This window comes from Rhinoderma darwinii, chromosome 1, assembly GCF_050947455.1.
Source record: "Rhinoderma darwinii isolate aRhiDar2 chromosome 1, aRhiDar2.hap1, whole genome shotgun sequence".
Lineage (NCBI taxonomy): Eukaryota > Metazoa > Chordata > Amphibia > Anura > Rhinodermatidae > Rhinoderma > Rhinoderma darwinii.
Genome location: NC_134687.1, coordinates 11,566,714 through 11,593,921, shown reverse-complemented (window position 1 = coordinate 11,593,921; position 27,208 = coordinate 11,566,714). Strand labels below are relative to the sequence as shown.

Here is a 27,208-nt window from a genome sequence, read left to right as displayed (position 1 = left end):
GTAACGTTTTTAATTTTAAAAAACGAGCATTTTTGGCCAAGTTATGACCATTTTTGTAGTTATGCAAATGAGGCTTTCAAAAGTCCAAGTGGGCGTGTTTAAAGTAAAAGTCCAAGTGGGCGTGTATTATGTGCGTACATCGGGGCGTGTATTATGTGCGTACATCGGGGCGTTTTTAATACTTTTACTAGCTGGGCGTTCTGATGAAAAGTATCATCCACTTCTCTTCAGAACGCCCAGCTTCTGGCAGTGCAGATCTGTGACGTCACTCACAGGTCCTGCATCGTGTCGGCCACATCGGCACCAGAGGCTACAGTTGATTCTGCAGCAGCATCAGCGTTTTCAGGTAAGTAGCTACATCGATTTACCTGCAAACGCCGATGCTGCTGCAGAATCATCTGTAGCCTCTGGTGCCGGCTCGTCTGACACGATGCAGGACCTGTGAGTGACGTCACAGCGTGATCTGGCAGAAGCTGGGCGTTCTGAAGAGAAGTGGATGATACTTCTCATCAGAGCGCCCAGCTAGTAAAAGTAGTAAACACGCCCCGATGTACGCACATAATACACGCCCACTTGGACTTTTACTTTTAAACACACCCACTTGGACTTTTGCAAGCCTCATTTGCATAACTACAAAAATGGTCATAACTTGGCCAAAAATGCTCGTTTTTTAAAAATAAAAACGTTACTGTAATCTACATTGCAGCGCCTATCTGCTGCAATAGGAGATAGGGGCTGCAAAATCTGGTGACAGAGCCTCTTTAAAGAGATCTTGTCACTACCCCATACATGTGCAGCTGAGTGCACCATGTTATAGGTGCTACTGCACAGACACTGGGGCACTTGAATCACATGGTCAGCCTCCGCAGTTCTGGAGATATCGGTGCCGGCATTATTGGCGCCCGATATGTAAATTATCTCCTGCACCATCAGTAGGGTGTTCCTGGACATGGAAAGGGCAGGGGGCGTGATAGTCAGCGCTCTGTCACTGTCCAATCAACTGCGGACAATGTCAGAGCGGCTTCAGTTGTGTGATCTCTCGAGTGAGAGATCACACAGTCTTTTCATCACTGGCTGACAGGAGAGGTGGAGAGCTTAATTTCCTCGGCAGTGGCGGCAGCGTCTTTGCTGTGGATCACTGCTGTGTGTGCGTGTGTGAGCGCTCTTGTAATGTCTGTGGCTGCGGGCCGTCAGCTCTATTCTCCTTCTGACAGCCGCAGCCACGAGTCGGCAAGCGCTGGCCCCAGCCTCCTTCTCAGGAGACACCAGCGCTCGCTTCCACTCACCTCAGCCGGATCCCGTAGGGTGAGCGTGCACGCTCGTGCCCGCTCTTAAAAGGGCAGCGCGCGCACCGGACTTCTGATGAACTTTGAACCCGTGAGTACCCTGGACTATAAGAGGGCTCCAGTCCCCTGCTCCTATGCCTGAGAATTAGTTGTTGTTTCCCTAGTTTGTCTATGCAATGGTCTCCTAGTGTGTTCCTGTTCCTGTTCTCAGCATTCCATACTATCGTGGTCGAGCACTGTGCTGTGCCTAAGTCGTGTCGTGCTGTATTCCACATCTGACCTGCTTCACCTCGCCTGATGTCTACCTGCTGCCTAGTCCCAGACGAGCCTGCCTTGCTTCTGTCCGAGCTGCCACATGTACCTATACGAACTATAGACATTGACCTGCGCCCTGTTGGCCAGCGACCTTACCACCAAGGCGGTATGGCCCAGTGGGTCCACAGACTCTTCGTGACAGTACGCTCAGACCATGGACCCCGCTAGTCGATTCAAGACTATGACGACATCTCAAGAGATGATCGCTATGATGGAGAGGCAAGTACCTGTCGTGGATTTCTGAATCAGTGCCAGATCCACTTCAGCCTGTATAATATGACATTTTTGTCTGATCGCGTAAGGGTCGCTTTCATCATCGCTCTCTTCACTGGCAAGGCTCTTACATGTGCGAACCCTATCTGGGAGAGACAAGGACCAGAGACCTGTGACTTTAAAGCCTTCCTCCGGACTTTTCGTATGGTGTTTGAGGAGCCTGGACGGGTCTCATCTGCAGCGGCTTCTTTGATTAACCTACGCCAAGGATACACCTCCGTGAGTGAGTACTCCATCCACTTCCTCCCCCTGGCGGGAGTGCTGTTATGGAACAATGAGGCCCTAGTGGCTGCATTCTGGCATGGACTAGCTCCTAAAATTGAGGACGAACTTGCCGCTCGAGATCTGCCGTCTAACCTGGATGACCTCATCCTTCTGTCCGCCCGGATTGATATACGGATCCGAGAATGCCTCCAAGAGGTTCGACGGGAGGGAGTCCTTCCCAGTCTGGCTCCTGCTTTGCAGCAACCCCTGCTGTCCTCAGATGTCGATCCTCCTAAGGAGTCTGTGATAATGGAAGCTATCCACCCTGGAGAGACAACGCAGACGCACTTCTGGACTCTGTCTTTATTGCGCCTCGTGGCCATCTTGTGCGCCTGTGTCCCCAAAGATCCCAAAGCCTGGGGTTGCTAGGAGTGACAACCTTGGGTAAGAATGGACTTCCGTCTAAATTGTCCATACCTGTGATCATAGTGTCCGGTGAGAGAACGCATCAGGTCTCTGCGTATCTGGACACTGGATCCGCTGCTAATTTCATCCGTAGAGACCTGGTGGACCATCAATTACCCACAAATTCCACTCCTGGTGCCCGATAATTCTGAGTTACCAGTGGCTGACTCCGCTTTTAGAGACTTCCTGCAGATCTGGCAGCAGACTCGATCCTCCATCCTAATAAATGACCGCATGAAATGGAAGGCTGACACAAGGAGAAGAGTACCTCCTCAGTTTCTTCCTGGCACAAAGATCCGGCTGTCTTCTAGGAATATCTGACTAAGGGTGCCGTCAGGCATTTGCTCCCAGGTTCCTCGGACTCTTCGAGATCCTGCAGCAGATCAACCCTGTCGCCTACAGGCTTCGGCTGCCTCCTACCCTCAGGATCCCCAACTCCTTCCATGTTTCCCTCCTGAAACTGGTGGTTCTGAACCGCTATACCAAGACTCCTAGCCCTGCGGTTGCCTCCAGCGGTCCTTTGGACACCTTTGAGGTAAAAGAGATCTTGGACACCAAGAAAGTGAGAGGAAACACTTTTTATTTGGTGGATTGGAGGGGGTTTGGTCCTGAAGAGAGGTCCTGGGAGCCAGTGGAGAACCTCAATGCCCCTACTCTTCTGAAAAGTTTCTCTCTCACTCTGGTCCCAAGAAGAGTGGGCGTAAGAGGGGGGATACAGTAATGTCCGTCGCTGCAATGGGCCGTCAGCTCCAATCTCCTTCTGACAGCTGCAGCCATGAGTCGGCAAGCGCTGGCCCCAGCCTCCTCCTTAGGAAATGCCAGCGCTCGCTTCCACTCACCTCAGCCGGATCCCGTAAAGGGGTAGCACGCGCACCGGACTTCTGATGAACTTTGAACCAATGAGTACCCTGGACTATAAGAGGGCTCCAGTCCCCTGCTTCTATGCCTTAGCATTGTTGTTGTTTCCCTAGTTTGTCTATGCAATGGTCCCCTAGTGTTTTCCTGTTCCTTTTCCTGTTCCTGTTACCTGCATTCCATACTATCCTGGTCGAGCACCGTGCTGTGCCAATGTCATGTCGTGCTGTATTCCACGTCTGACCTGCTTCACCTCGCCAGACGTCTACCTACCAGCTGCCTAGTCCCAGCCAAGCCTGCCTTGCTGCTGTCCGAGCTGCCACAGGTACCTATACGAACTATAGACATTGACCTGTGCCCTGTTGGCCAGCTGCCTTACCACCAAGACGGTATGGCCCAGTGAGTCCACAAACCCTTCTTGACAGCTCTCCTTTTCTCTCCCGCTCCTTTCAGCCAGCGATGATCTTGAGAGAGAGATCCCACAGCAGAAGTCGCTCTGACACTGTTCGCAGCTGTTTGGACAGTGACAGAGCGCTGACTATTACGCCCACTAGCCCTTTCCATGTTCAGGAACGCCCCACTGACAGTACAGTGGCTAATTTACATGTTGGGCGCCAATAATAACATCACCGATATCTCCAGAACAGTGGAGGCGAGACAGGTAATTCAAAGTGCCCCAGGGTCTGTGCGGCAGTGCCTATAACATGGTGCACTCAGCTGCACATGTATGGGGTAGTGACAAGTTTCCTTTAATGGGTTCTGTCTGCAATCTGTCGGTTGTGTCCATGGTTTTACTGGAAACGATAGCGTAGAATGCTGCTTTATTGTTTCTGGTGATCTTTCCTGTCTGTTAATAAATGTGCTCCTGTGTTTAGATTTAAATTTTTCCCATTTTTTCAGACAGTGTATCATGCAACAAGTGTCCAGAAGATCAATGGCCAAATGACTTGAATCAGTGCGTACCGAAAATTATTGAATTTCTGTCCTACAAAAATGACCCTGCAGTTCTTATAGTATCCATAGTTTCTGTGTTATGTTCTGTTAAGACATCTATAATCTTGGGGATATTCATTCTATTCCGAGACACTCCAGTTGTCAAAGCCAACAACCAAAACCTGAGCTTCACTCTCCTGGTTTCTATCATGTTGAGTTTCCTTTGTGTATTTTTGTTCCTGGGTCGTCCTACACATGTCACCTGTATGCTTCGTCAGCCTTCATTTGGGATCATCTTCTCAGTGGCTATCTCTTCTATTCTGGCTAAAACCATCATGGTCTACACGGCCTTCAAAGCCACCAAACCTGGAAGTCCCTGGAGAAAAATGATTGGTGTAAAAATTACAAACTGTGTGGTCTTCTTCTGCTCATTTCTTCTGGTTTTACTCAGTATTATTTGGTTATCTACTTCTCCTCCATTCCCAGAAAGGAACACTCACTTATATAAAGACAAGATTATATTTCAGTGTAATGAGGGGTCAATGCTGGCCTTTTCCATTCTCCTGGGCTATATGGGACTACTGGCCGCTGTTAGTTTTATTGTTGCGTTTTTGGCCAGAAATTTACCAGATAGTTTTAATGAAGCTAAAAACATCACGTTCAGCATGCTGGTTGTCTGCAGCGTCTGGGTGGCTTTTATCCCGGCCTATATGAGTGTTACTGGAAAAAATACCGTTCTTGTCGAAATATTTGCTGTAATATCGTCAAGCGTTGGCATTTTGGGCTGTATCTTCGTCCCTAAATGTTTTATAATCCTGGTAAGACCTGATTTGAATTCAAAAAGTAGTTTTTCAAGGCAAATACAAGCAAAAACACAAAATTAATATATATATATATATATATATATATATATATATATATATATATATATACATTTATTTATTTACTTCCATGGATGCTGTACATAAATCTTCTAAATTAGATACCCATGTATAAGGAAAACATAGTAAGAAGTCGATAACATCCACCCAGGTGTAGAAATGTACCAAAAAAGTGTTCATTCTAATAATTAAAAAAAAAACAACAACATTTCAACCCATGCAGGGGTATTTTACAAGCACCATAGTGTGAACAGAGCCATCAATAAATAAGTGTACAATGTAATGTGTCCACCAATGGTAACAACTTCCCTCCCCTCCTTAGTCACCCACAAGGGGCATCACATATGCACTTAATCATTTTATCTGGTATATACAGTATGTGTTTCCATATATACAACATAATACAAAGCGCCAATGTGGAGACAAGCAGATACATCCCGGACTAAGGATTCCCAATCTTTATTGCAGGCTAGTTGGTATCTCACTGAGCATGCGCCGGCGTCCTCCGCTCATCAGTGTGCATGTCCGAGTGAACCCCAATTGTGTGGGCGGCGTCATGGTTACCTTGCAACAGCGCTCGGCTTACTGCTGCCTCACTGACCCAATTCTCGCCATATTGTAATTTCTATACAGAAACCCATTTAAAGAGACCCATGGAGTTAAACTACACAGTAATGAAGATCCTCTCTCTAATAGTTAACAAATAACCAATGCATGTTTTATATAGTTGAAAGTTAACGGTGTATTACCCGCGTATCGGCGAGCTTCAGCCTTCTGTATTACATCGTAACTGGAAGATATGAACTTATATACTGTACAGTAGGTATACTATATTGCGACCTTACATGTCAACATACTATATTTACTAGAAGGTAATGCTACGAGCGCTTGTCTGCATCTGACCATTATATACATAGCCGTCTGAACTTTTATCATACAGACAGATTCCTAATCTAAAGAACGGCTAGTTTCTTCAGACATTGGAACCACTAGGGGCTCCCATGGAATTTTTCTATGGTTGGGGTTTTTGTGTTGCATTAATATGATTAAAGGGGCGTTTTGTACACATCCGTACAGCAGAAAAGAATAACGGATACAACATCAGTAAAGAACCATTTCTGGAGTTGCCTGATGATTTGACTTACACATTGCTGTTTTTGAAAAAACGCATTTTTGATAATTTTTTAAGCAACCTCCTTCTTTTAGGCCATGTTCCAGTTCAGCATTCTCTATGTGTGGTATGTTTCATATTAAGACTGCATTAAATAGCATATGAAGGGATACCATGAGGTTCCTAGAAATTTTGCAGCCTTGGATACTTTTCAAATATTCCCTGACTTTTCTGCATTGTTTACCTGGGATATTCTGCACAACCTAAAGGGAATCGTTTATGAAGCCGTACCAACGGCGATACGCGTGGGGTCTCAGCCCCACTTCTGCCCTCACAGGACCCGGCTTCTGATTTCACTAGTCTGGTGTGGTAATCCTCTTTCTCCCATTTTGCATATTGTCTTATTATTTATTCGCATTGTCTTTCTACACTTTATTTGACATGGCATTATCAGTTACTCAAATACAGACTTTTTTCCAGGTGTCTCTTTTTTAGTGACATTTTCCTGGTGAATTCATAGGGCAGAGTGGGTGTCCCCTTGGCACATACATTGAGGATGGAGACGTGTTCTCTTTTTCTGGTTTTAACTGTTTTTAGCTGTCTTTCCTTCTGAGTAATTTTGTCCTCATTGTTTGTATTTTTTTCATGTATATTGTAATAAAGTAATTATATTTCTTTTTGGATGTGCGACTCTAGTGGAATTTGTATTTTCTGTTGTTTTAATGCAACCTAAAGGGATTGTGACATAAGAAATGACATTGTTGAATTCAAGTTTTAATGTTAAACATGTTTTTAAGAATTTGTGTTAATTTTTTTTCATAATTTTAAATTATTTACTTTATTCTAAAAAATAATCCTAAAATCTTGCAGTTTTTAATCTGGCATCTGAGGCTCATAATAAACTGACAATTCTTGTTCAGCAAAGATCACTTCTCTGCATTCACCTCATTATCATCACAGGCAGGATTACACTGACAGGTAACACCTCCATATAAATAACACAAGATCCACCATTCATAATAGTCTGACCCTTCCTGTTCTGTAGAGCTCACTTCCCAACAGTCATCTCATTATCATCACAGACAGGATTACACTGACAGGTAACACCTCCATATAAATAACACAAGATCCACCATTCATAATAGTCTGACCCTTCCTGTTCTGTAGAGCTCACTTCCCAACAGTCATCTCATTATCATCACAGACAGGATTACACTGACAGGTAACACCTATATATAGATAACACAGGATCCACCTTTGATAATAGACTGACCCTTCCTGCTCTGTAGAGATCACTTCTCAGCTGTCATCTCATTACCATCACAGGTAGGATTACTCTGACAGGTGACACCTATATATAGATAACACAAGATTCTCAGCAGTCATCTCATTATCACCACAGGCAGGATTATACTTACAGATACCATTTTAGTGACTAAACAACAGTCGATGGAAAGTCTTAGCACAAGAGTACCTGTTTGAGAGTCCAGACAGACACGAGATGTAGCAGACGCTTTGGCACAGATGATTAGTGGTACAGAGGATGTTTGGAGTGGCAGGTGACACTGGATGTGGCAGATGAAACAAACAAAACTAGACTTCAGCTCAGGAACAAACACAGCTACAGGATACAGGAAGCAGGGTACGGGGTACGGGAACACTGGGAACAGGACACATTTAAGGGACCATTTGCTTCAACTAACATGGGAAGACAACAACAATGCTCAGGCAAGTGGAGGAAGAGCAGCGCCCATTTTATAGTTCAGGGTGAAAAGGTATTAAGTAGGGAACATTTTCACATGTGCGTGCACCCTAGTGGAGACATAGGAACAGCCGCGTGTGCTGGAATGTCTCAGAGGAGGGAAACGCCGGAAAGCTCTCAGTGTCCTGCGGTCGCGGCTGCCTGTGAGTATAAAGTGCCGGCGGTCAGCGACCGTGGGCACAACAATAACAAAGGATCCCCATTGACAATAGATGATGGACAGAGCTCCCACCCACCCCTCCCTGCACAATGACCTCTACAGGTACACAGGTCATAGAACATGCCTGTAAAACTCTCCAATATAAGTCAATGGATCAGCTCCAGACCATTGTTTCCTATGGTCAATGTGGCTGCTGTAAAGCATATTTCTAAATGCTTTTTACGGTAACTCAGGCTGCCCCAAAATCATGTAATAAAAATAGAATAAAAAAAAAATCTGTTATAAAAAAATAACAAATTAGAAAAAAAGATAATACTTTGCTATCTGGTTTTAATTAGGAGAAAAATATAAAGGTGCTACATTCCTTTGAAGACCTGGACATTCCATATTCCATTCCATATTATTCCTTATTTGTCTCCTCCCTTTATACCCACTTTTTTTTTATCTCTCTACATTTCTTTCTTCTTTTATTTTCTGTTTTTCCTCTTTATACTTTCTTCTATATCTCTATCATTTCTCTTTTTTTAGGGCCTTCTTGTCAAGCTTTTTATTTAAGGCATTCAGTTCTCCTTGTGTGTATTCCACTTGTAATTTACACTGCACATGTTCAATCATATCCAAGGTCTCTTTATTGTGTCCCAAATTAAATCCATATAGAGTTTCGAACATACAGTGAACAGTTCTTCCTATTTTAAACTAAAATCATCATTGTCAATTCGGAAGGAAGAAAATACTTTTCAGGCCTCAGGGGATTAGACCTTTCTGAAGATAATTTACCAGTGAAACTTTGTTCCACCAAACTTGGGTGCGTCTGTGGAGAAGGTTCTTCAATGTCACCCTTATTGCTTTTTTTGTGGGCAGTGCGAAATGTGTGTATTGTTAGAGAGGAGTCAATAAAGGCTAAAGACACCTTTGACATTTATTTTAATATATGTTAATGGTTACTTGGAGTTAAAAAAGTCGCACTGAGTTTCATGCTGCCATCTCCATTCCTTCATTCAATTTCCGACCCCCTAAAATATGCAGGTTGCAACCTGCTCCTAGTTTAAGACTTTTCTCACATGCACATGACCCTCTCAGTAATACATACTGGATGTGAGGTCTGTCACTACAGGATACTGTTGCCTTCACTAGCTCTCATGTACCAGCACAGCTTCAACCCTGTACTGCTTTCTCCTTCTACAGCCCATGAGTGATCTCTTCTCCCTTTTGCTACAGGGATTCCGAGGAGTGTGTGATTTCCCCTCTCCCCTCCCCTGCATAGGGCCAAGGGTTCACTGCTGTCTCTCAACATTGATAACCTATGCTATCTCTAACACTGATAGAAGGGAGAGGGAGAGCAGATAGAGTGAGCCCCTCGACAGGAGCAGTGGTCTGTTTGATTTATGGAGGACATTAACTAGGTGAAGGAATAAGGGTATGTGCACACGATAACGACTATTACGTCTGAAATTACGGACCTGTTTTCAGGAGAAAACAGCTCCGTAATTTCAGACGGAATTTCTCGTACTTGCATTTTGCGAGGCGTCTTTGACGGCCGTAATTTGGAGCTGTTCTTCATTGGATTCAATGAAAAATGGCACAAATTACGTCCAAAGAAGTGTCCTGCACTTCTTTTGACGAGGCAGTCATTTTAAGCGTCGTCTTTTGACAGCGACGCGTAAAATGACAGGTCGTCGGCACAGTATGTTGGCAAACCCATTCAAATGAATGGGCAGATGTTTGCCGACGTATTGGAGCCGTATATTCAGGCGTAAATCTAGGCATAATACGCCTCGTTTACGCCTGAAAATAGGTTGTGTGAACCCAGCCTTACACAGACTCTACAGCATCAAAATTACAGGAAATTTTTAGCAAAGATTGTATAAAAAGATGCTTAATTTAGCATTTCTAAAATGGGCCCATGACCCTTTTTATACCTTCATCTGCTACCATTGCTCTCTGGACACTGTCTAACAATATGGTCGGGAGTACGAAAACAGCAAAACTCGCTGAGCTACCCTGTTTTTCCTAACTTCTATTCACTTCTATGGGAGTTACGAAAACAGAGCAGATCAGATTGGCTCTTCCGTACTACCAAACTCCTTGTCTGACAGTGACCAGAAACAAGGTAGAAGGGGGGCAAGGAGCCCCGTTCTAGAGAGAGGTGCATGTCCAAGAGGTGAAATCTGCATTTATTGGTCACTTATGGCATATCCTGTGTATATGTCATAATTCTCCAGGATGGAAAAAAAACATTTAGAGCTTCAAATGAGATTATTGGTGCTTCTGTAAACCTATATTATTAGCATTGGTGTAAACCTGTTTGCTGTCCTAATATATTTTATCGGATCAAATATTCAGCGAGGTTCCAGGAGTCAGAAATCTATCCAAACTGACTTTTTGGCTTATCTAGACGATATGCCATGCAATTCTATTGTAAAACTATATATATATATATATATATATATATATATATATATATATATATATATATACACCACGTTCCAAATTATTATGCAAATGTTATTTTTCGTCAGTATAATCTTCAAGCCATCAACCGTTGGAGTATAATGCAAATTTTATTGAACAAATCTCCTAATTAGAGATGAGCGAACCGGGACAACCGAACCTGGTTTCAGTCCGAACATCCGGAAAAGTTCGGTTCGCAGCGAATCCGAACTTCACCGGGTTTGGCCGAACCCGTTTTGACCGAACCCGGTCAAAAATATTATACAAATCGGCAGCCACTTATCTCTATCAATCACTGATAGAGAAAAGAGGCTGCTGATTAAAAATAAAATAAAAAGCATTTCATACGTACCCGGTCGTTGTCTTGGTGACGAGTCCCTCTTCTTCCTCCAGTCCGACCTTCTTTTCTGACGCGGCAGCCTGTGATTGGCTGCAGAGGCCTCTGCAGCCTGTGATTGGCTGCAGCAGTCACATGGGCTGTATCGTCATCCAAGAAGGTCGGGCCGGATGTCGAGAGGGACGCATCACCAAGGCAACGGCCAGGAGACCGGACTGGAGGAAGCAGAAAGTTCTCGGTAAGTATGAAAGTCTTTTTTTTTTACAGGTTACTCTATATTGTGATTGGTAGTCACTGTCCAGGGTGCTGAAAGAGTTACTGCCGATCAGTTAACATTTTCAGCACCCTGGACAGTGACTATTTACTGACGTCGCCTAGCAACGCTGCCGTAATGACGGGTAATATATTTTATAATGGGAGCACGGCTCGGAAAAGCGACCGGCTGCCCATGGCCGGCCGTGCTCATCTCCTTAAATACTCTGTGCTGCCTTAAAGTCTGTGGACAGGTCAGGATCCTGTTTCTTTTAAATGCTCCTGGGGAACCCGCTCGATCCACTATATAAAGCTGCGCTACAGTGCAGCATTTAAAAGAAACAGGATCCTGACCTGTCCATAGAGTTTAAGGCAGCACAAAGTATTTCAGGAGATGAGCGTGCAGATTCAGTGCTGCTGTGAACTCTGCTCTTACCATTACGTAGCTCAGTTGTACCTCTCCTCCACTCCTGTCCTCAATAACACCTTCACATGATTGGCAAGTCACCACGTAATGGTAAGAGCAGAGTTTACAGCAGCACAGAGTATTTCAGGAGATAAGCGTGCGGGTCTTGTGCGGGGTGGTGACTTGCCAATCATGTGAAGGTGTTATTGAGGACAGGAGTGGAGGAGAGGTAACAGACTGAGCTACGTAATGGTAAGAGCAGAGTTCATAGCAGCACAAAATCTGCACGCTCCTCTCCTGAAATACTCTGTGCTGCTGTGAACTCTGCTCTTACCATTACGTAGCTCAGTCTGTTACCTCTCCTCCACTCCTGTCCTCAATAACACCTTCACATGATTGGCAAGTCACCACCCCGCACAAGATCCGCACGCTCATCTCCTGAAATACTCTGTGCTGCTGTGAACTGTGTGTGTGTGTGTAGAGATGTTTGTGTGTGTGTGTGTGTTTTTGTATATGTGTGTTTGTGTATATGTGTGTATATGGGTGTGTGTTTGTGTGTTTATGTGTGTGTGTGTGTGTGTGTGTGTTTGTGTATATATGGGTGTGTTTGTGTATATGTGTTTGTGTATATATTTGTGTGTGTGTGTGTTTGTGTGTATATGTGTGTGTTTGTGTATATATGGGTATGTTTGTGTACATATGTTTGTGTATATGTGTGTGTTTGTGTATATGTGTGTGTTTGTGTATATGTGTGTGTTTGGGTATGTGTGTTTTTGTTTGTATATGTGTTTGTGTATATGTGTTAGTGTGTGTGTGTGTGTGTGTGTGTGTGTGTGTGTGTGTGTGTGTGTGTGTGTGTGTGTATCTTGTTGTGTTTGTGTATATATGTGTGTGTTTGTGTATGGTTGTTTGTTTGTGTGTGCGTGTATATATGTGTGTAGGTGAGTAGAAGTATTGGTATTGTTCACATTGATAACTGTTTTTTTATGTTGTTGCAGATTTTGATGTACCGATTGTACTACATCTTCGATTCGTTGGACTACTGCGTAGATCTACGTTTTTTCAAATTTTAATAAAATGGTTAACGAGGGTTTTGTTGGGGATTTCTTATTTCAATAAAAAAGAATTGTCTTTGTGTTTTTTTTAAACTTTATTAGTGCCTAGATAATGGCAGTTGGCTGAGTGACAACATCCATTATTAAGGCGGTACTTAGTGTTAGCCGGTGCAGAGGCTAGCACTAACCACCCATTATTACCCCGGTACCCACCACCACCAGGGGTGCCGGGAAGAGCTTGGTACGATCCAGTACCCGACCATCTGTTGTGATGGTCGGGTACTGGGGTGGCCGTAGGCTGGTATTATGAGGCTGGGAAGGGCCAAAAACAGTGGACCTTCCCACCCTTGTAATGCTAGGCTGCTGCTGCTGTGTTGTATTGGGCTGGTTATAAAAATGGGGGGGACCCCCACATCGTTTTTTTTTTTAATTTAACAAATTTAACAATAGACGGGTCCCCCACATTTTTAATAACCAGCCATATACAAGGCCGCAGCAGTCTGGCATTACATGGGTGGGAAGAGCCACTGGTTTTGTCCATTCCCAGGCTAATAACACTGTGTTGTATGTGGCTGGTTATGATAAATTGGGTGGAACCCCATGTCTTTTTAAAAAAAAATAATAATAATAATAATTTAAAAAAATGACGTGGGGTCCCCCCCACTTTTATAACCAGCCAGATACAACACAGAAGCAGCAGCCTAGCATTACAAGGGTGGGAAGGTCCACGGTTTTTGGCCCTTCCCAGCCTCATAATACCAGCCTGCGGCCGCCCCAGAGCCCGACCATCACAACACATGGTCGGGTACTGGATCGCACCTGGCTCTTCCCGGCACCCCTGGTGGTGGTGGGTATCGGGGTAATAATGGTGGTTAGTGTTAGCCTCTGCACCGGCTAACACTAAGCCTCGCCTTAGTAATGGAAGTTGTCACTCAGACAGCGGCCATTACTAAAGTGGTAGTAATAAAATTTGAAAAGAAAAATACAAAAATATAGATAAAATATTTTATTGAAATAAAGCACCCCCAACACAACCCTCATTAACCATTTTATTGTAGAAAAAAAACCCGTCATCTAAGTAGTCCTCGAAACCGACGTAGTCCGAACACCAAACCTGTAAAAAAATAAATAAAAAATAAATGAAATAAAACATGTCGTAGGCTTAGATTCAGTTTAATGTGTGATACTGACTGTTATACCATGTATAGAAGCCTGCCGCGAAGTTGACTTAGATACAGGGCGCCAGCAGACAGTATCATACATGGCCATACAGACATATATACAAAGAAACATACATGCAAACATACATACATACATATATACATATATACAAGCATGCACATATATACATGCAAATATACATACATGCAAACATACACACATTTATACATACATACTTGCAAACTATCATACATACATACATGCATACACACACACACACACACACACACACACACACACACACACACACATGAAAACATACATACATGCATACATACATACATACATACATACATACATACAAACAAACATGCAAAGATACATACATACATATATACAAGCATGCACAAATATACATGCAAACATAAATACATGCAAACATAATTACATACATGCACATATATATAAACATACATGCAAACATGCAAACATACATACATGCACATATATACATACATACATGCCAACATACATACATGCCAACATACATACATGCAAACATACATGCATGCAAACATACATACAAACATACATACATGCAAACATACATACATGCAAACATACATACATGCAAATATATACATGCAAATATACATACAAACATGCACATATATACATACATACATGCCAACATACATACATGCCAACATACATACATGCAAACATACATACATGCAAACATACATACAAACATACATACATGCAAACATACATACATGCAAACATACATACATGCAAATATATACATGCAAATATACATACAAACATGCACATATATACATACATACATACATACATACATGACAACATACATACATACATACATACATACATACATACATGCAAACATACATACATGCAAACATACATACATACAAACAAACATACATACATGCAAACATACATACATGCAAACATACATACATGCAAACATACATACACTACCGTTCAAAAGTTTAGGGTCACTTAGAAATTTCCATATTTTTGAAAGAAAAGCACCGTTTTTTTCAATGAAGATAACATTAAATTAATCAGAAATCCACTCTATACATTGCTAATGTGGTAAATGACTATTCTAGCTGCAAACGTCTGGTTTTTAATGCAATATCTACATAGGTGTATAGAGGCCCATTTCCAGCAACCATCACTCCAGTGTTCTAATGGTACATGGTGTTTGCTAACTGTGTTAAATATAAGTGTGAGTTTTCATGGAAAACGCAAAATTGTCTGGGTGACCCCAAACTTTTGAACGGTAGTGTACATACATGCAAATATATACATGCAAATATACATACAAACATGCACAGATATACATATGTGCCAACATACATGCAAACATACATACATACATACATACATGACAACATACATACATGCAAACATACATACATGCAAACATACATACAAACATACATACATGCAAACATACATACATGCAAACATACATACATACATGCAAATATATACATGCAAATATACATACAAACATGCACATATATACATACATACATACATACATGACAACATACATACATACATGACAACATACATACATACATACATACATGACAACATACATACATGCCAAAAAAAAAATATAATACGTTCATACTCACTTTCCTCCTGTCCAGCCTCCAGCGATGACGTTTCAACCATGTCGCCGCTGCAGCCTGTGATTGGCTGCAACGGTGACATGGATGAGACGTCATCGCTGGAGGCCGGACAGGAGGAAAGTAAGTATGAACGTATTATTTTTTTTATTTTTATTACATTAAAATTTTATTTTCCGCGCGCCGAGCATGTACTGTCAAGGTTGCTGAAGGAGTTAGTGCAGCCCATTAACTCTATCAGCACCCTGGACAATAGCATGCTCGGCGCACGGAAATTACAAGTTCGGTCCGAACTAGTTCGGTCCGAATCTAACTTTTTCGGGAAATTCTGCGAACTAGCCGAACCAAACTTTTCATAAGTTCGCTCATCTCTACTCCTAATGATAACAGATTTTTTTTTTCAAATTATTATGCACCATGGAGATCAAAACATTTTAAAGGTTGCAAAGAGAACTAAAATGGTCATTTGTTGAATTTGCAGCATCAGGAGGTCATATTTACAGAAATCAAAAGCTCTTTCAATAAAGGAAAACTTAACAGGCCAAGTTACATGTTAACATAGGACCCCTTCTTTGATATCACCTTCACAATTCTTGCATCCATTGAATTTGTGAGTATTTGGACAGTTTCTGCTTGAATATCTTTGCAGGATGTCAGAATAGCCTCCCAGAGCTTCTGTTTTGATGTGATCTGCCTCCCACCCTCATAGATATTTTGCTTGAGGATGCTCCAAATGTTCTCAATAGGGTTGAGGTCAGGGGAACATGGGGGCCACACCATGAGTTTCTCTCCTTTTATGCCCATAGCAGCCAATGACACATGGGTATTCTTTGCAGCATGAGATGGTGCATTGTCATGCATGAAGATAATTTTGCTACGGAAGGTACGGTTCTTCTTTCTGTACCACGGAAGAAAGTGGTCAGTCTTAAACTCCACGTACTTTGCAGAGGTCATTTTCACACCATCAGTGTAATGGCCGGAAGGAGGTGAAGGGAAAGTGAGCCCTAATCTACCCACCGCCCTGTCCCTGCCTACTTGCAACGACTCGCCCTAGGCGACGAGGTACAACTGGGCGGCGGTCCCTACGCTGTCTAAGTGCACAGGAAAACAAACAGGGAACATGCAAGGGAAGGGGCAGTAGCCACGGAACGCCACGAGGAAACGGAGCGGCGAACGGACAGTCAGGACCAGGACGAAGTGAGTACACCCAAGCGGGCAAGGAGACAGAAGCAAGCCAGGGGCAAAGCAAAGCAGGTCAAGCAGAACTGCAGCAAGGCAGAAGCACGGCAGAAGCAGGCTGGAGCAAGCAGCAGTGGGGCCAGGAATCCAAAAGAATTACAAGCACTGAGGGAGAGAACAGGGCAGGTAATAAAGGACAGGGGGCGGAGCTAACTCCGACAGACCAGGCCGCGATAGGCTCTCCCACTCCTGAGCCTGCCACCCTGGTTGGTGGGAGATGGTGTCAGTCGAACAGGTCTGGCCTCAGGTGTGGATTGATTAATCCCAGGAGTATACCTAGATGAAGTACCTGGCAGATCCCTAACAGTACTCCCCCTTTTATGAGGGGCCACCGGACCCTTACTAAGGGGACCCGGTTTAGTGGGGAAGAGAAGGTGGAACCTCCTGATCAATACCCCAGCGTGAACATCACGGGCAGGTACCCAAGTCCTCTCCTCCGGCCCGTATCCTCTCCAATGGACCAGGTACTGGAGGGAGCCCTGGACCATCCTACTGTCCATAATCTTGGCCACCTCGAATTCCACCCCCTCAGGGGTGAGAACGGGAACAGGAGGTATCCTCGAGGGGGACCAGGACGGGGAGCAGCGTTTAAGGAGGGAGGCATGGAAGACGTCATGTATGCGAAATGATGGGGGGAGCTCCAGACGGAAGGATACAGGGTTGAGGACTTCAATGATCTTATAAGGTCCAATAAATCGGGGAGCAAACTTCCTGGACGGGACCTTAAGGCGCAAGTTCCTGGACGACAACCAGACCAAATCCCCGACGACAAACCGGGGGTTAGCAGAACGTCTACTATCCGCCTGAATCTTTTGTGCGCTCTGGGACGCCTCTAGGTTCTTCTGAACCTGCGCCCAGACAGTGCACAGTTCCCGATGAACATCCTCTACCTCAGGATTATTGGAACAACCAGGGGAGACGGAGGAGAATCTTGGGTTAAACCCGAAATTACAGAAAAACGGGGAGACCCCTGACGAGTTACTGACCCGGTTATTCAAGGAAAATTCAGCAAGGGGAAGGAATGAGACCCAATCGAATTGACAGTCAGAGATGAAACACCTTAAATATTGTTCCAGGGATTGGTTGGTCCTTTCCGTTTGGCCATAAGTTTCGGGATGGAAGGCGGAGGAGAAGGACAGATCAATCTCCAACTTTTTACAAAAAGCTCTCCAAAATAAGGAAACAAATTGTACCCCTCTGTCAGAAACGATATTGACTGGGGCCCCATGGAGACGCAGGATGTGTTTCACAAACAAAGAAGCTAACGTCTTGGCGTTAGGTAGCTTCTTAAGGGGCACAAAGTGGCACATCTTGCTGAAGCGGTCGACTACCACCCATACCACCGACTTGCCCTGAGATGGAGGCAAATCGGTGATAAAATCCATGGAGATATGGGTCCAAGGTCTCTGGGGAATGGGCAAGGAACGTAGTAGGCCCGCAGGTCGGGACCTAGGGGTTTTGGACCTAGCGCAAACCTCACAAGCGGCGACGTAAGCCCTAACGTCTTTAGGCAACCCAGGCCACCAATAGTGTCTGGTAATGAGGTGTTTGGTGCCCAAGATGCCAGGATGACCAGATAGAGCGGAGTCATGGTTTTCCCTGAGTACCCTCAGCCGGTATTGCAGGGGAACAAACAGTTTGTCCCCAGGGACGTTCCCGGGAGCTGCACCCTGATCAGCCGCGATATCAGAAGCTAAATCAGAATCCGTGGCAGAGACGATTATACCAGGGGGTAAAATACAAGCAGGATCCTTCTCAGAAGGAGGATTGGCCATGAAACTACGTGACAGAGCATCAGCCTTAATATTCTTGGACCCAGCCCTATAGGTAACCAAGAAATTAAATCTGGTAAAGAATAGTGCCCACCGAGCTTGTCTAGGATTAAGCCTCCGGGCCGATTCTAGGAAAACCAGATTCTTGTGATCCGTAAGGACCGTTACCTGGTGTCTGGCCCCCTCCAGGAAGTGCCGCCACTCCTCAAAAGCCCATTTAATGGCTAGAAGTTCGCGGTTGCCAATATCATAGTTACTCTCCGTGGGCGAAAACTTCCTAGAGAAGTAAGCACAGGGGCGGAGATGGGTGAGGGAGCTGGTACCCTGGGACAAGACGGCCCCCACTCCCACCTCGGAAGCGTCAACCTCCACAATAAATGGCTCCTCTTGGTTGGGCTGAATCAGCACGGGGGCCGAGATAAAGCACTTCTTGAGGGTCTCAAAGGCCTGGACGGCCTCAGGGGGCCAATGGAGGACATCAGCACCCTTGCGGGTAAGGTCCGTAAGAGGCTTAGCGACGACCGAGAAGTTGGCAATAAATCTCCTGTAATAGTTGGCGAACCCTAAAAAACACTGTAACGCCTTAAGGGAGGCAGGTTGGACCCATTCCGCCACAGCCTGAACCTTGGCAGGGTCCATGCGGAATTCATGAGGAGTGAGGATTTGCCCTAAAAATGGTATCTCCTGTACCCCAAAGACACATTTTTCAGTCTTAGCAAACAGATTATTCTCCCGAAGGACATGGAGCACCTTCCTGACATGCTCCACGTGGGAGGACCAGTCCTTGGAAAACACCAGTATGTCATCAAGGTACACAACAAGAAAATTACCCAGGTACTCTCTCAGGATTTCATTAATAAAATTCTGGAAGACAGCAGGGGCATTACACAACCCAAAGGGCATGACCAGGTATTCGAAATGACCCTCGGGTGTGTTGAACGCAGTTTTCCACTCATCCCCCTCTTTGATGCGGATAAGGTTATATGCCCCCCGTAGATCGAACTTAGAAAACCATTGGGCTCCCTGAACCTGATTAAAAAGATCCGGAATCAAAGGAAGTGGGTACTGGTTCCTTACGGTGACCTTATTCAGGTTACGATAATCAATGCACGGCCTAAGACCACCATCCTTCTTCCCCACGAAGAAGAAGCCAGCACCTACAGGAGAAGTCGAGGGGCGAATGAAACCCTTGGCCAGGCATTCTTGGATATACACCCTCATGGCTTCACGTTCAGGACATGAAAGATTAAATATCCTACCCTTAGGAAGCTTGGCACCAGGCACCAAATCGATAGCGCAATCGTAATCTCTATGGGGGGGCAACACCTCGGAGGCCTCCTTAGAAAACACATCGGCGAAGTCCTGAACAAACTCAGGAAGCGTGTTTACCTCCTCCCGGGGAGAAATAGAGTTAACAGAAAGACATGACATAAGACATTCATTACCCCATTTGGTGAGATCCCCAGTATTCCAATCAAACGTGGGATTATGCAACTGCAACCAGGGAAGACCTAATACCAGATCAGACGATAATCCCTGCATCACCAGTACAGAGCACTGCTCCAAATGCATGGAGCCAACAAGGAGTTCAAAAACAGGAGTATGCTGAGTAAAATAACCATTAGCAAGGGGAGTTGAGTCGATTCCTACTACAGGGATAGGATAAGGTAAATCAATACAAGGCATCTTTAGCGACATAGCAAATTCCGCAGACATGATATTAGCAGATGACCCTGAATCCACGAAAGCACTGCCCGTGGCAGCCCGGCCAGCAAACGAGACCTGAAAGGGAAGCAAAATTTTATTGCGTTTCACATTAACGGGAAATACCTGTGCGCCCAAGTGACCTCCCCGATGATCACTTAGGCGCGGAAGTTTTCCGGCTTCTTATTCTTGCGCCTGGGACAGGTGTTCAGTAGATGCTTGTCGTCCCCACAGTAGAAGCAGAGACCATTCATTCTGCGAAACTCCCTACGTTGTCGAGGGGACATGGAGGCCCCGAGTTGCATAGGTACCTCCGAGTCCTCCGTGGAGGGGCGAGGAGACGGGACCTCGGGGGGGATCGCAGAAAAGTCAGAGGGGAGCACACTGAAGCGTTCTAGCTGACGTTCCCTGAGACGTCGGTCAAGTCGTACTGCTAGGGCCATAACCTGGTCAAGGGAGTCAGACGAGGGGTAGCTAACCAGCAGATCCTTCAGGGCGTCAGATAATCCTAACCTAAACTGGCACCTTAGGGCCGGATCGTTCCACTGAGAAGCTACGCACCACTTCCTAAAATCAGAACAGTATTCCTCAACCGGTCTCCTACCCTGACGTAAGGTCACCAGCTGACTCTCGGCTAAGGCAGTCCTGTCAGTCTCGTCGTAAATGAGTCCGAGGGCAGAGAAAAAACGATCAACAGAGGAAAGTTCAGGGGCGTCAGGAGCCAAGGAGAAGGCCCACTCTTGGGGCCCTTCCTGGAGTCGGGATATGATGATACCCACCCGCTGGTTCTCGGAACCTGAGGAGTGGGGCTTTAGGCGGAAATACAGTCTGCAACTCTCCCGGAAGGAGAGAAACGTCTTACGGTCCCCTGAGAACCGGTCAGGTAACTTGAGGTCGGGTTCTAGAGGTGAGGTGAGGGGTACTACTAAAGCAGCGTCACCCTGATTGACCCTTTGGGCCAGGGCCTGGACCTGTAGGGAGAGGCCCTGCATCTGCTGGGCCAGGGTCTCAAGGGGGTCCATGATAGCGTCAGCGTAGGAGAAATGGTAGACTAGGTAAGGGCTTGTAATTACGTAATGGCCGGAAGGAGGTGAAGGGAAAGTGAGCCCTAATCTACCCACCGCCCTGTCCCTGCCTACTTGCAACGACTCGCCCTAGGCGACGAGGTACAACTGGGCGGCGGTCCCTACGCTGTCTAAGTGCACAGGAAAACAAACAGGGAACATGCAAGGGAAGGGGCAGTAGCCACGGAACGCCACGAGGAAACGGAGCGGCGAACGGACAGTCAGGACCAGGACGAAGTGAGTACACCCAAGCGGGCAAGGAGACAGAAGCAAGCCAGGGGCAAAGCAAAGCAGGTCAAGCAGAACTGCAGCAAGGCAGAAGCACGGCAGAAGCAGGCTGGAGCAAGCAGCAGTGGGGCCAGGAATCCAAAAGAATTACAAGCACTGAGGGAGAGAACAGGGCAGGTAATAAAGGACAGGGGGCGGAGCTAACTCCGACAGACCAGGCCGCGATAGGCTCTCCCACTCCTGAGCCTGCCACCCTGGTTGGTGGGAGATGGTGTCAGTCGAACAGGTCTGGCCTCAGGTGTGGATTGATTAATCCCAGGAGTATACCTAGATGAAGTACCTGGCAGATCCCTAACAATCAGGGACCCTAAAGGGGCCTACCAGCTCTCTCCCCATGATTCCAGCCCAAAACATGACTCTGCCACCTCCTTGCTGACGTCGCAGCCTTGTTGGGACATGGTGGCCATTCATCAACCATCCACTACTCCATCCATCTGGACCATCCAGGGTTGCACGGCACTCATCAGTAAACAACACAGTTTGAAAATTAGTCTTCATGTATTTCTGAGCCCACTGCAACTGTTTCTGCTTGTGAGCATTGTTTAGCGGTGGCCGAATAATAGCTTTATGCACACTTGCAAATCTCTGGAGGATCCTACACCTTGAGGTTCGTGGGACTCCAGAGGCACCAGCGGCTTCAAATACCTGTTTGCTGCTTTGCAATGGCATTTTAGCAGCTGCTCTCCTAATCCTATTAATTTGTCTGGCAGAAACCTTCCTCATTATGCCTTTATCTGAACTAACCCATCTGTGCTCTGAATCAGCCACAAATCTTTTCACAGTACGATCATCACGCTTAAGTTATCTTGAAATATTCAAAGTTTTCATACCTTGTCCAAGGTATTGCACTATTTCACGCTTTTCGGCAGCAGAGAGATCCTTTTTCTTTCCCATATTGCTTGAAACCTGTGGCCTGCTTAATAATGTGGAACGTCCTTCTTAAGTAGTTTTCCTTTGATTGGGCACACCTGGAAAACTAATTATCACAGGTGTCTGAGATTGATTACAATGATCCAAAGAGCCCTAAGACACAATACCATCCATGAGTTTCATTGAAAAACTAATAATTAAATGTTTATGACACTTAAATCCAATGTGCATAATAATTTTGGAACACGGTGTATATATATATATATATATATATATATATATATATTTTATATATATATATATATATATATATATATATATATATATATATATATATATATATATTTCATTGACATTTGGACAAATGCTTTACCTGTGTGATTCTTATATTTACCCTAGTTGACAATCATTTCATTCTGTATTGCTATATATTGCCATCCAGGGAAAGCTAGATGAGATGGAAGAATTCCAGGAAAGCTGAGTTTCCTTAGCAAGGAGTAGTCTGCTAAGGACTTTAGTAATTGCTAAGTTCGGTCCTGGATTTTTATGGAATGATAAGCGAATGCTGACTAAGGCCTCATTTACACGAGCGTATTATACGCGCGTGCGACGCGCGTGCTTTTCACGCGTGTCGTACGCACCTATATTACTCTATGGGGCAGTTTAGACGATGCGTGATTTTTGCGCAGTGCGCGTGCGTTGCGTAAAACTCACGACATGTTCTATAATCGTGCCTTTTTCGCGCATCACGCACCCATTGAAGTCAATGGGTGCGTGAAAACAACGCATGACACACGGACGCTCCTGCGTTGCATGCGCGAAAATCACGCATCACTTGTTATGTCCATGAAAAACAGTCTATAAAGCTGGACAAAGCAAACAAAAACCAGGAAGTGCTTGAGTTTCCACTGCGAGTGGGCAGGGCTAGTGACTGGAGACTGTGAAGGTATCTTCCACTGTCAACATCTGCTGCCATGCCGCGTGGGATGGACGTGGAGCGCCTCCTCGTCCTGGTCCAGGGACATCCCGAAATTTGGGACACTCGCTCGGAGGCGTACCACAACCGGACGGCCAAGGAGGACGCCTGGGAGGAGGTGGCAAAGGAGCTGTTTGGCCAGGAGTGGGAGAGTGGCCGAACCCGTGACCGCAGTCGGTTGGGTGAGTACCAGGCATTTTCTGGCAAAGCATGTCATCCCTTTTGAAGAACTGGGGCCCTGTATGTGTCTTCTGCGCATTTTCACGAGAAACTTTTGTGGAGCAGGCGCATCACCGTGTACCACGTAATTGGCAGTGCAGGGCCCTTAATTTAAAGTGAGAGGTCATAGGTCTGATGGCATGATATCTGTTTTTTAACTCCAACAGTCCAAGAGATCAAAACACGGTGGCGGAGCTGCCGTGACCAATTCCGGCGTGAAATGGGTGAAAGGGGACGCAGCGGGGATGGCGCATCTCGCAAGCGACCGTATATGTATACCCAACAGCTGATGTTCTTGAAGGACATCATGGAGATGCGCACGTAAGAGTTTCTGCCATTGCATGTGTCTAATGTGTGTTCGCCCATGTCCTGTTTGCCATCGTGTTGTTGTAGGCATTGTTATATATTCTGTTCTAACGTAATTTCCTCTTTCTAGAACCACAGACAATTTGGAGGATACCGCAGAAGAGACAGACGTGGGCGAGTCTCGGCTGGAACCTCCTGCTGCCCCTGTCCTGCCCCCTAGCCCAGAGCCGACACCCCTGGAGCCCGCCCCTGGCCAGTCCGCACGGGCCGTCGCCTCTCCGGCAGAGGAGCGCCCCGTACGTGCCCGCACTCGCCGGGCCCGTGCTCAACAGGCCTCCGCAGCGGGGCAAGTAGATGCCCGGGTCCTGGAGTATCTAAGGCGAGCCGCTGATGAGGACGGGAACGACGCCTTTGGCCGAAGCATCGTTCCCCTCCTCCGGCTGGTCCCCATGGACCGTATGGGCCGTCTGCAAGCGTCGATCGTGACGTTGATCGACGCTTCCAGACCGCCCCACAATCCGCACGTGTGCTTCACGGCCATTGAACAGTGGCGCAGTTCAGCCATGCCGGCCACCACGCCCCAGGTGCCGGGCCCATTCCACCCAGGCCCCCAGATGCAACGCCCGCATCCGTATATGCGCCCTATGGCTCCCCACTTCCCTGGCCCAACATACCCCGGACAACATCAGCACCACTATGCTGCCGAGGAACAACCTACACAGCTCCAGGTCCAGCATAGTGGTGCTGAAATGCAGGCCTATTCGTCCCCGGGCCACCAGTACCAACACCTTTAAGTGTGTTGGAGGCCAGAATTTGTGACGCCACAGTCTTTTTTGGTGCAGGGATGCCAACTCGCCGTCCTGTTTTTGTGTTGGATCTATATTATACACCATGTTGGTGTTTTTTGTTTGATGAAACATTTTTGGGCTTTTGCAAAACCCTGTATTAAAAACTTTAATGTTGAATGGTTATATTTCGTGTTGTTTTTCATTGATAGCCCTCCACACAATGTTTGGCCCACATTTCCTTGGCCTATACCCTCGCACACCTCTGGGATTTGTGTCCAATGCATACACACGTGATATGAGGTTTTAGTTAATCACTCGGGGTTTGATATGGTTTGCAAGAGGTGCGGACGTTTAGGTGCTGTCATGGGCCCCGAGGCAAACTATGTACACTAGCAATTGGCCTTTCCAAACTTTAGCCCACACAACATTCTATCTCCAGAAAGAAGGTTGCCAACTTTATAAAGTCCTGCTCAAACCCCGACAGATGTAAGGTCGCAGCCCGCGTCAAGACTCCTCTTGTTTTGCAAGTCCCTAACCCAACAACAACCACGAAAAAAATAAAAACCCCAGCCCACATGTGACGTGTGTAGGGAAGCCGACAAACAACAGAGAACCCTTCAAAGGTCATCACGCACCCATGGTGCGGCTCCAGATCGACATTCCAAATATGCCGCCAAAGTATCCCTCATGCGAGGGCGGGATGAGAGAGATCGGCCGAGAGGAATAACCGGGACACTGAGGCTGCTGCCTGCATCTGTAAGGATATTTGCTGCATCAAAGGTAGCATCATTAATGCAGCAGAAGTTATGCAGACCGACACACAATTCTATAACACGTGTCACATTCTGCATGGACAATTGCATTGTCGTCCCAAAGACACGCCACCTGCGCGACATAATGCCAAAGCCACATTCCACACATCGACGAGCTCGGCAGAGGCGGAGATTAAGGTGCTAAACCTGCTTCTCCCAGCAAGCAGGGGTTGGGCCAGCTGGCCTATTTGTAGGCTGGCCTGGCATGAATCTCCTCTGCGTTTTTGACGCGCGTTGCAAACGCTAGTCATGCGCGCGTTTAAAACGCAACAACGCTGCGTATACGCAGGCAAAACGCAATGCCAACGCGCGCAACACGCTGCGTTTTTTGCGCGCGCAAAACGCACACGCTCGTGTAAATGAGGCCTAAGGGTGTGAAAAACGCGCGTCAAGGTGTTTCCTGTAGAAAGCTTTCCAGCTTCCATCATGCCAGCTACAGTTATTTGACTTTATTCACATATGTCTTATATAACTTGTTATTTGGTTGTATTGTATTTGTGATCTAGACAATTTTCCCTATCTCTATGAGAGCCATTTCTGTTATATATTATTATTATTATTATTATTGTATACCTGGATTATGTGGTGGTCTCACTAGAGCCTATATTTGAATTAAACTTTTGTATATATTTGTATTGGTTGGGGGCATTTGTCCATGTCCATGGGCTAATAAAAATCAAATTAATCATTGATTAATGAGTCTATATGGCTGTTCATTATTCTTGAAAGCAGAGACAAGTTTTTGGTTTGTTCAGTTTGGTAGTGGTGCCTATCATTGCCTTCCTGTCCAGTACGTGATTTTCTCTGCAACGCACAGGTGTTGCAGTTCAGCTCGTCACTGAGCTATAAAAGGTCTGCACTCTGTGCATTTGGTGAGGTGATGTGGGAAAAGACAGAACCTGTCCCTCTGTCTGAAGACAGGAATACTGAGGTCTTCTGGCCTCCTGCTGGACGTTTGCATGTTGTGTGAGGTAACACGGATTCTGGTTTTGTTTCGGGTGCTTGGTAGTATGCTACTTGTATAGTGAGGGAAAGTGTGTTTAGTTAGCGCCCAGCCGAGTAGAGTTACTTTATGTTTTGTAGCCTGAATCTTAAGGCCTTACATTTAATTTTTGTATTCTGCCACCAAATAAAGAAAAGGAAGCTGTAATGCCGGGGTAGGGAGACAGACAGATGAGCCCTAATCTACCCGCCACTCAGTCCCTGCCTACTTGCAACGACCCGTCCTAGGCGACGGGGTACAACTGGGCGACGGTCCCTACGCTCACTATGTGCACGACAGACAAGCAGACAAGGGTACACAGAAGCTAGGGGAACGGGGCAGTTGCCCACGGCAACACCATGAGCAACAAGAGAAGTGAACGTGCCGAGTCAAACCAAGAGTGTACGAGGTACCAAACGCAGAGCAGGAGAGTAGTGAATGAGCCGAGTCAAACCAGGAGTGTACGAGGTACCAAACGCAGAGCAGGAGAGTAGTTAGTAAGCCAGGGTCTATATGGAGCAGAGGTCAAAAGTATAAGCAGCAGCAGCAGAGCCAGGAAACCGACAGAATCACAGACAAAGCAGAAGCAGGAAGTGAAGGTATAAATAGAC

General features: G+C 45.8%; 1 protein-coding gene across 1 annotated transcript in view; it reads left to right on the top strand.

Moving 5' to 3' along the window:
* LOC142678164 (vomeronasal type-2 receptor 26-like) overlaps positions 1-5,215 on the top strand; it is a 38,730-nt gene extending 33,515 nt beyond the window's left edge. Inside the window, exon 6 of the mRNA XM_075847423.1 lies at positions 4,299-5,215. Within this exon, the coding sequence (XP_075703538.1) occupies positions 4,299-5,215 (917 nt within the window). The remainder of the gene's footprint in view (positions 1-4,298) is intronic.
* Positions 5,216-27,208: the final 21,993 nt, after the last annotated feature.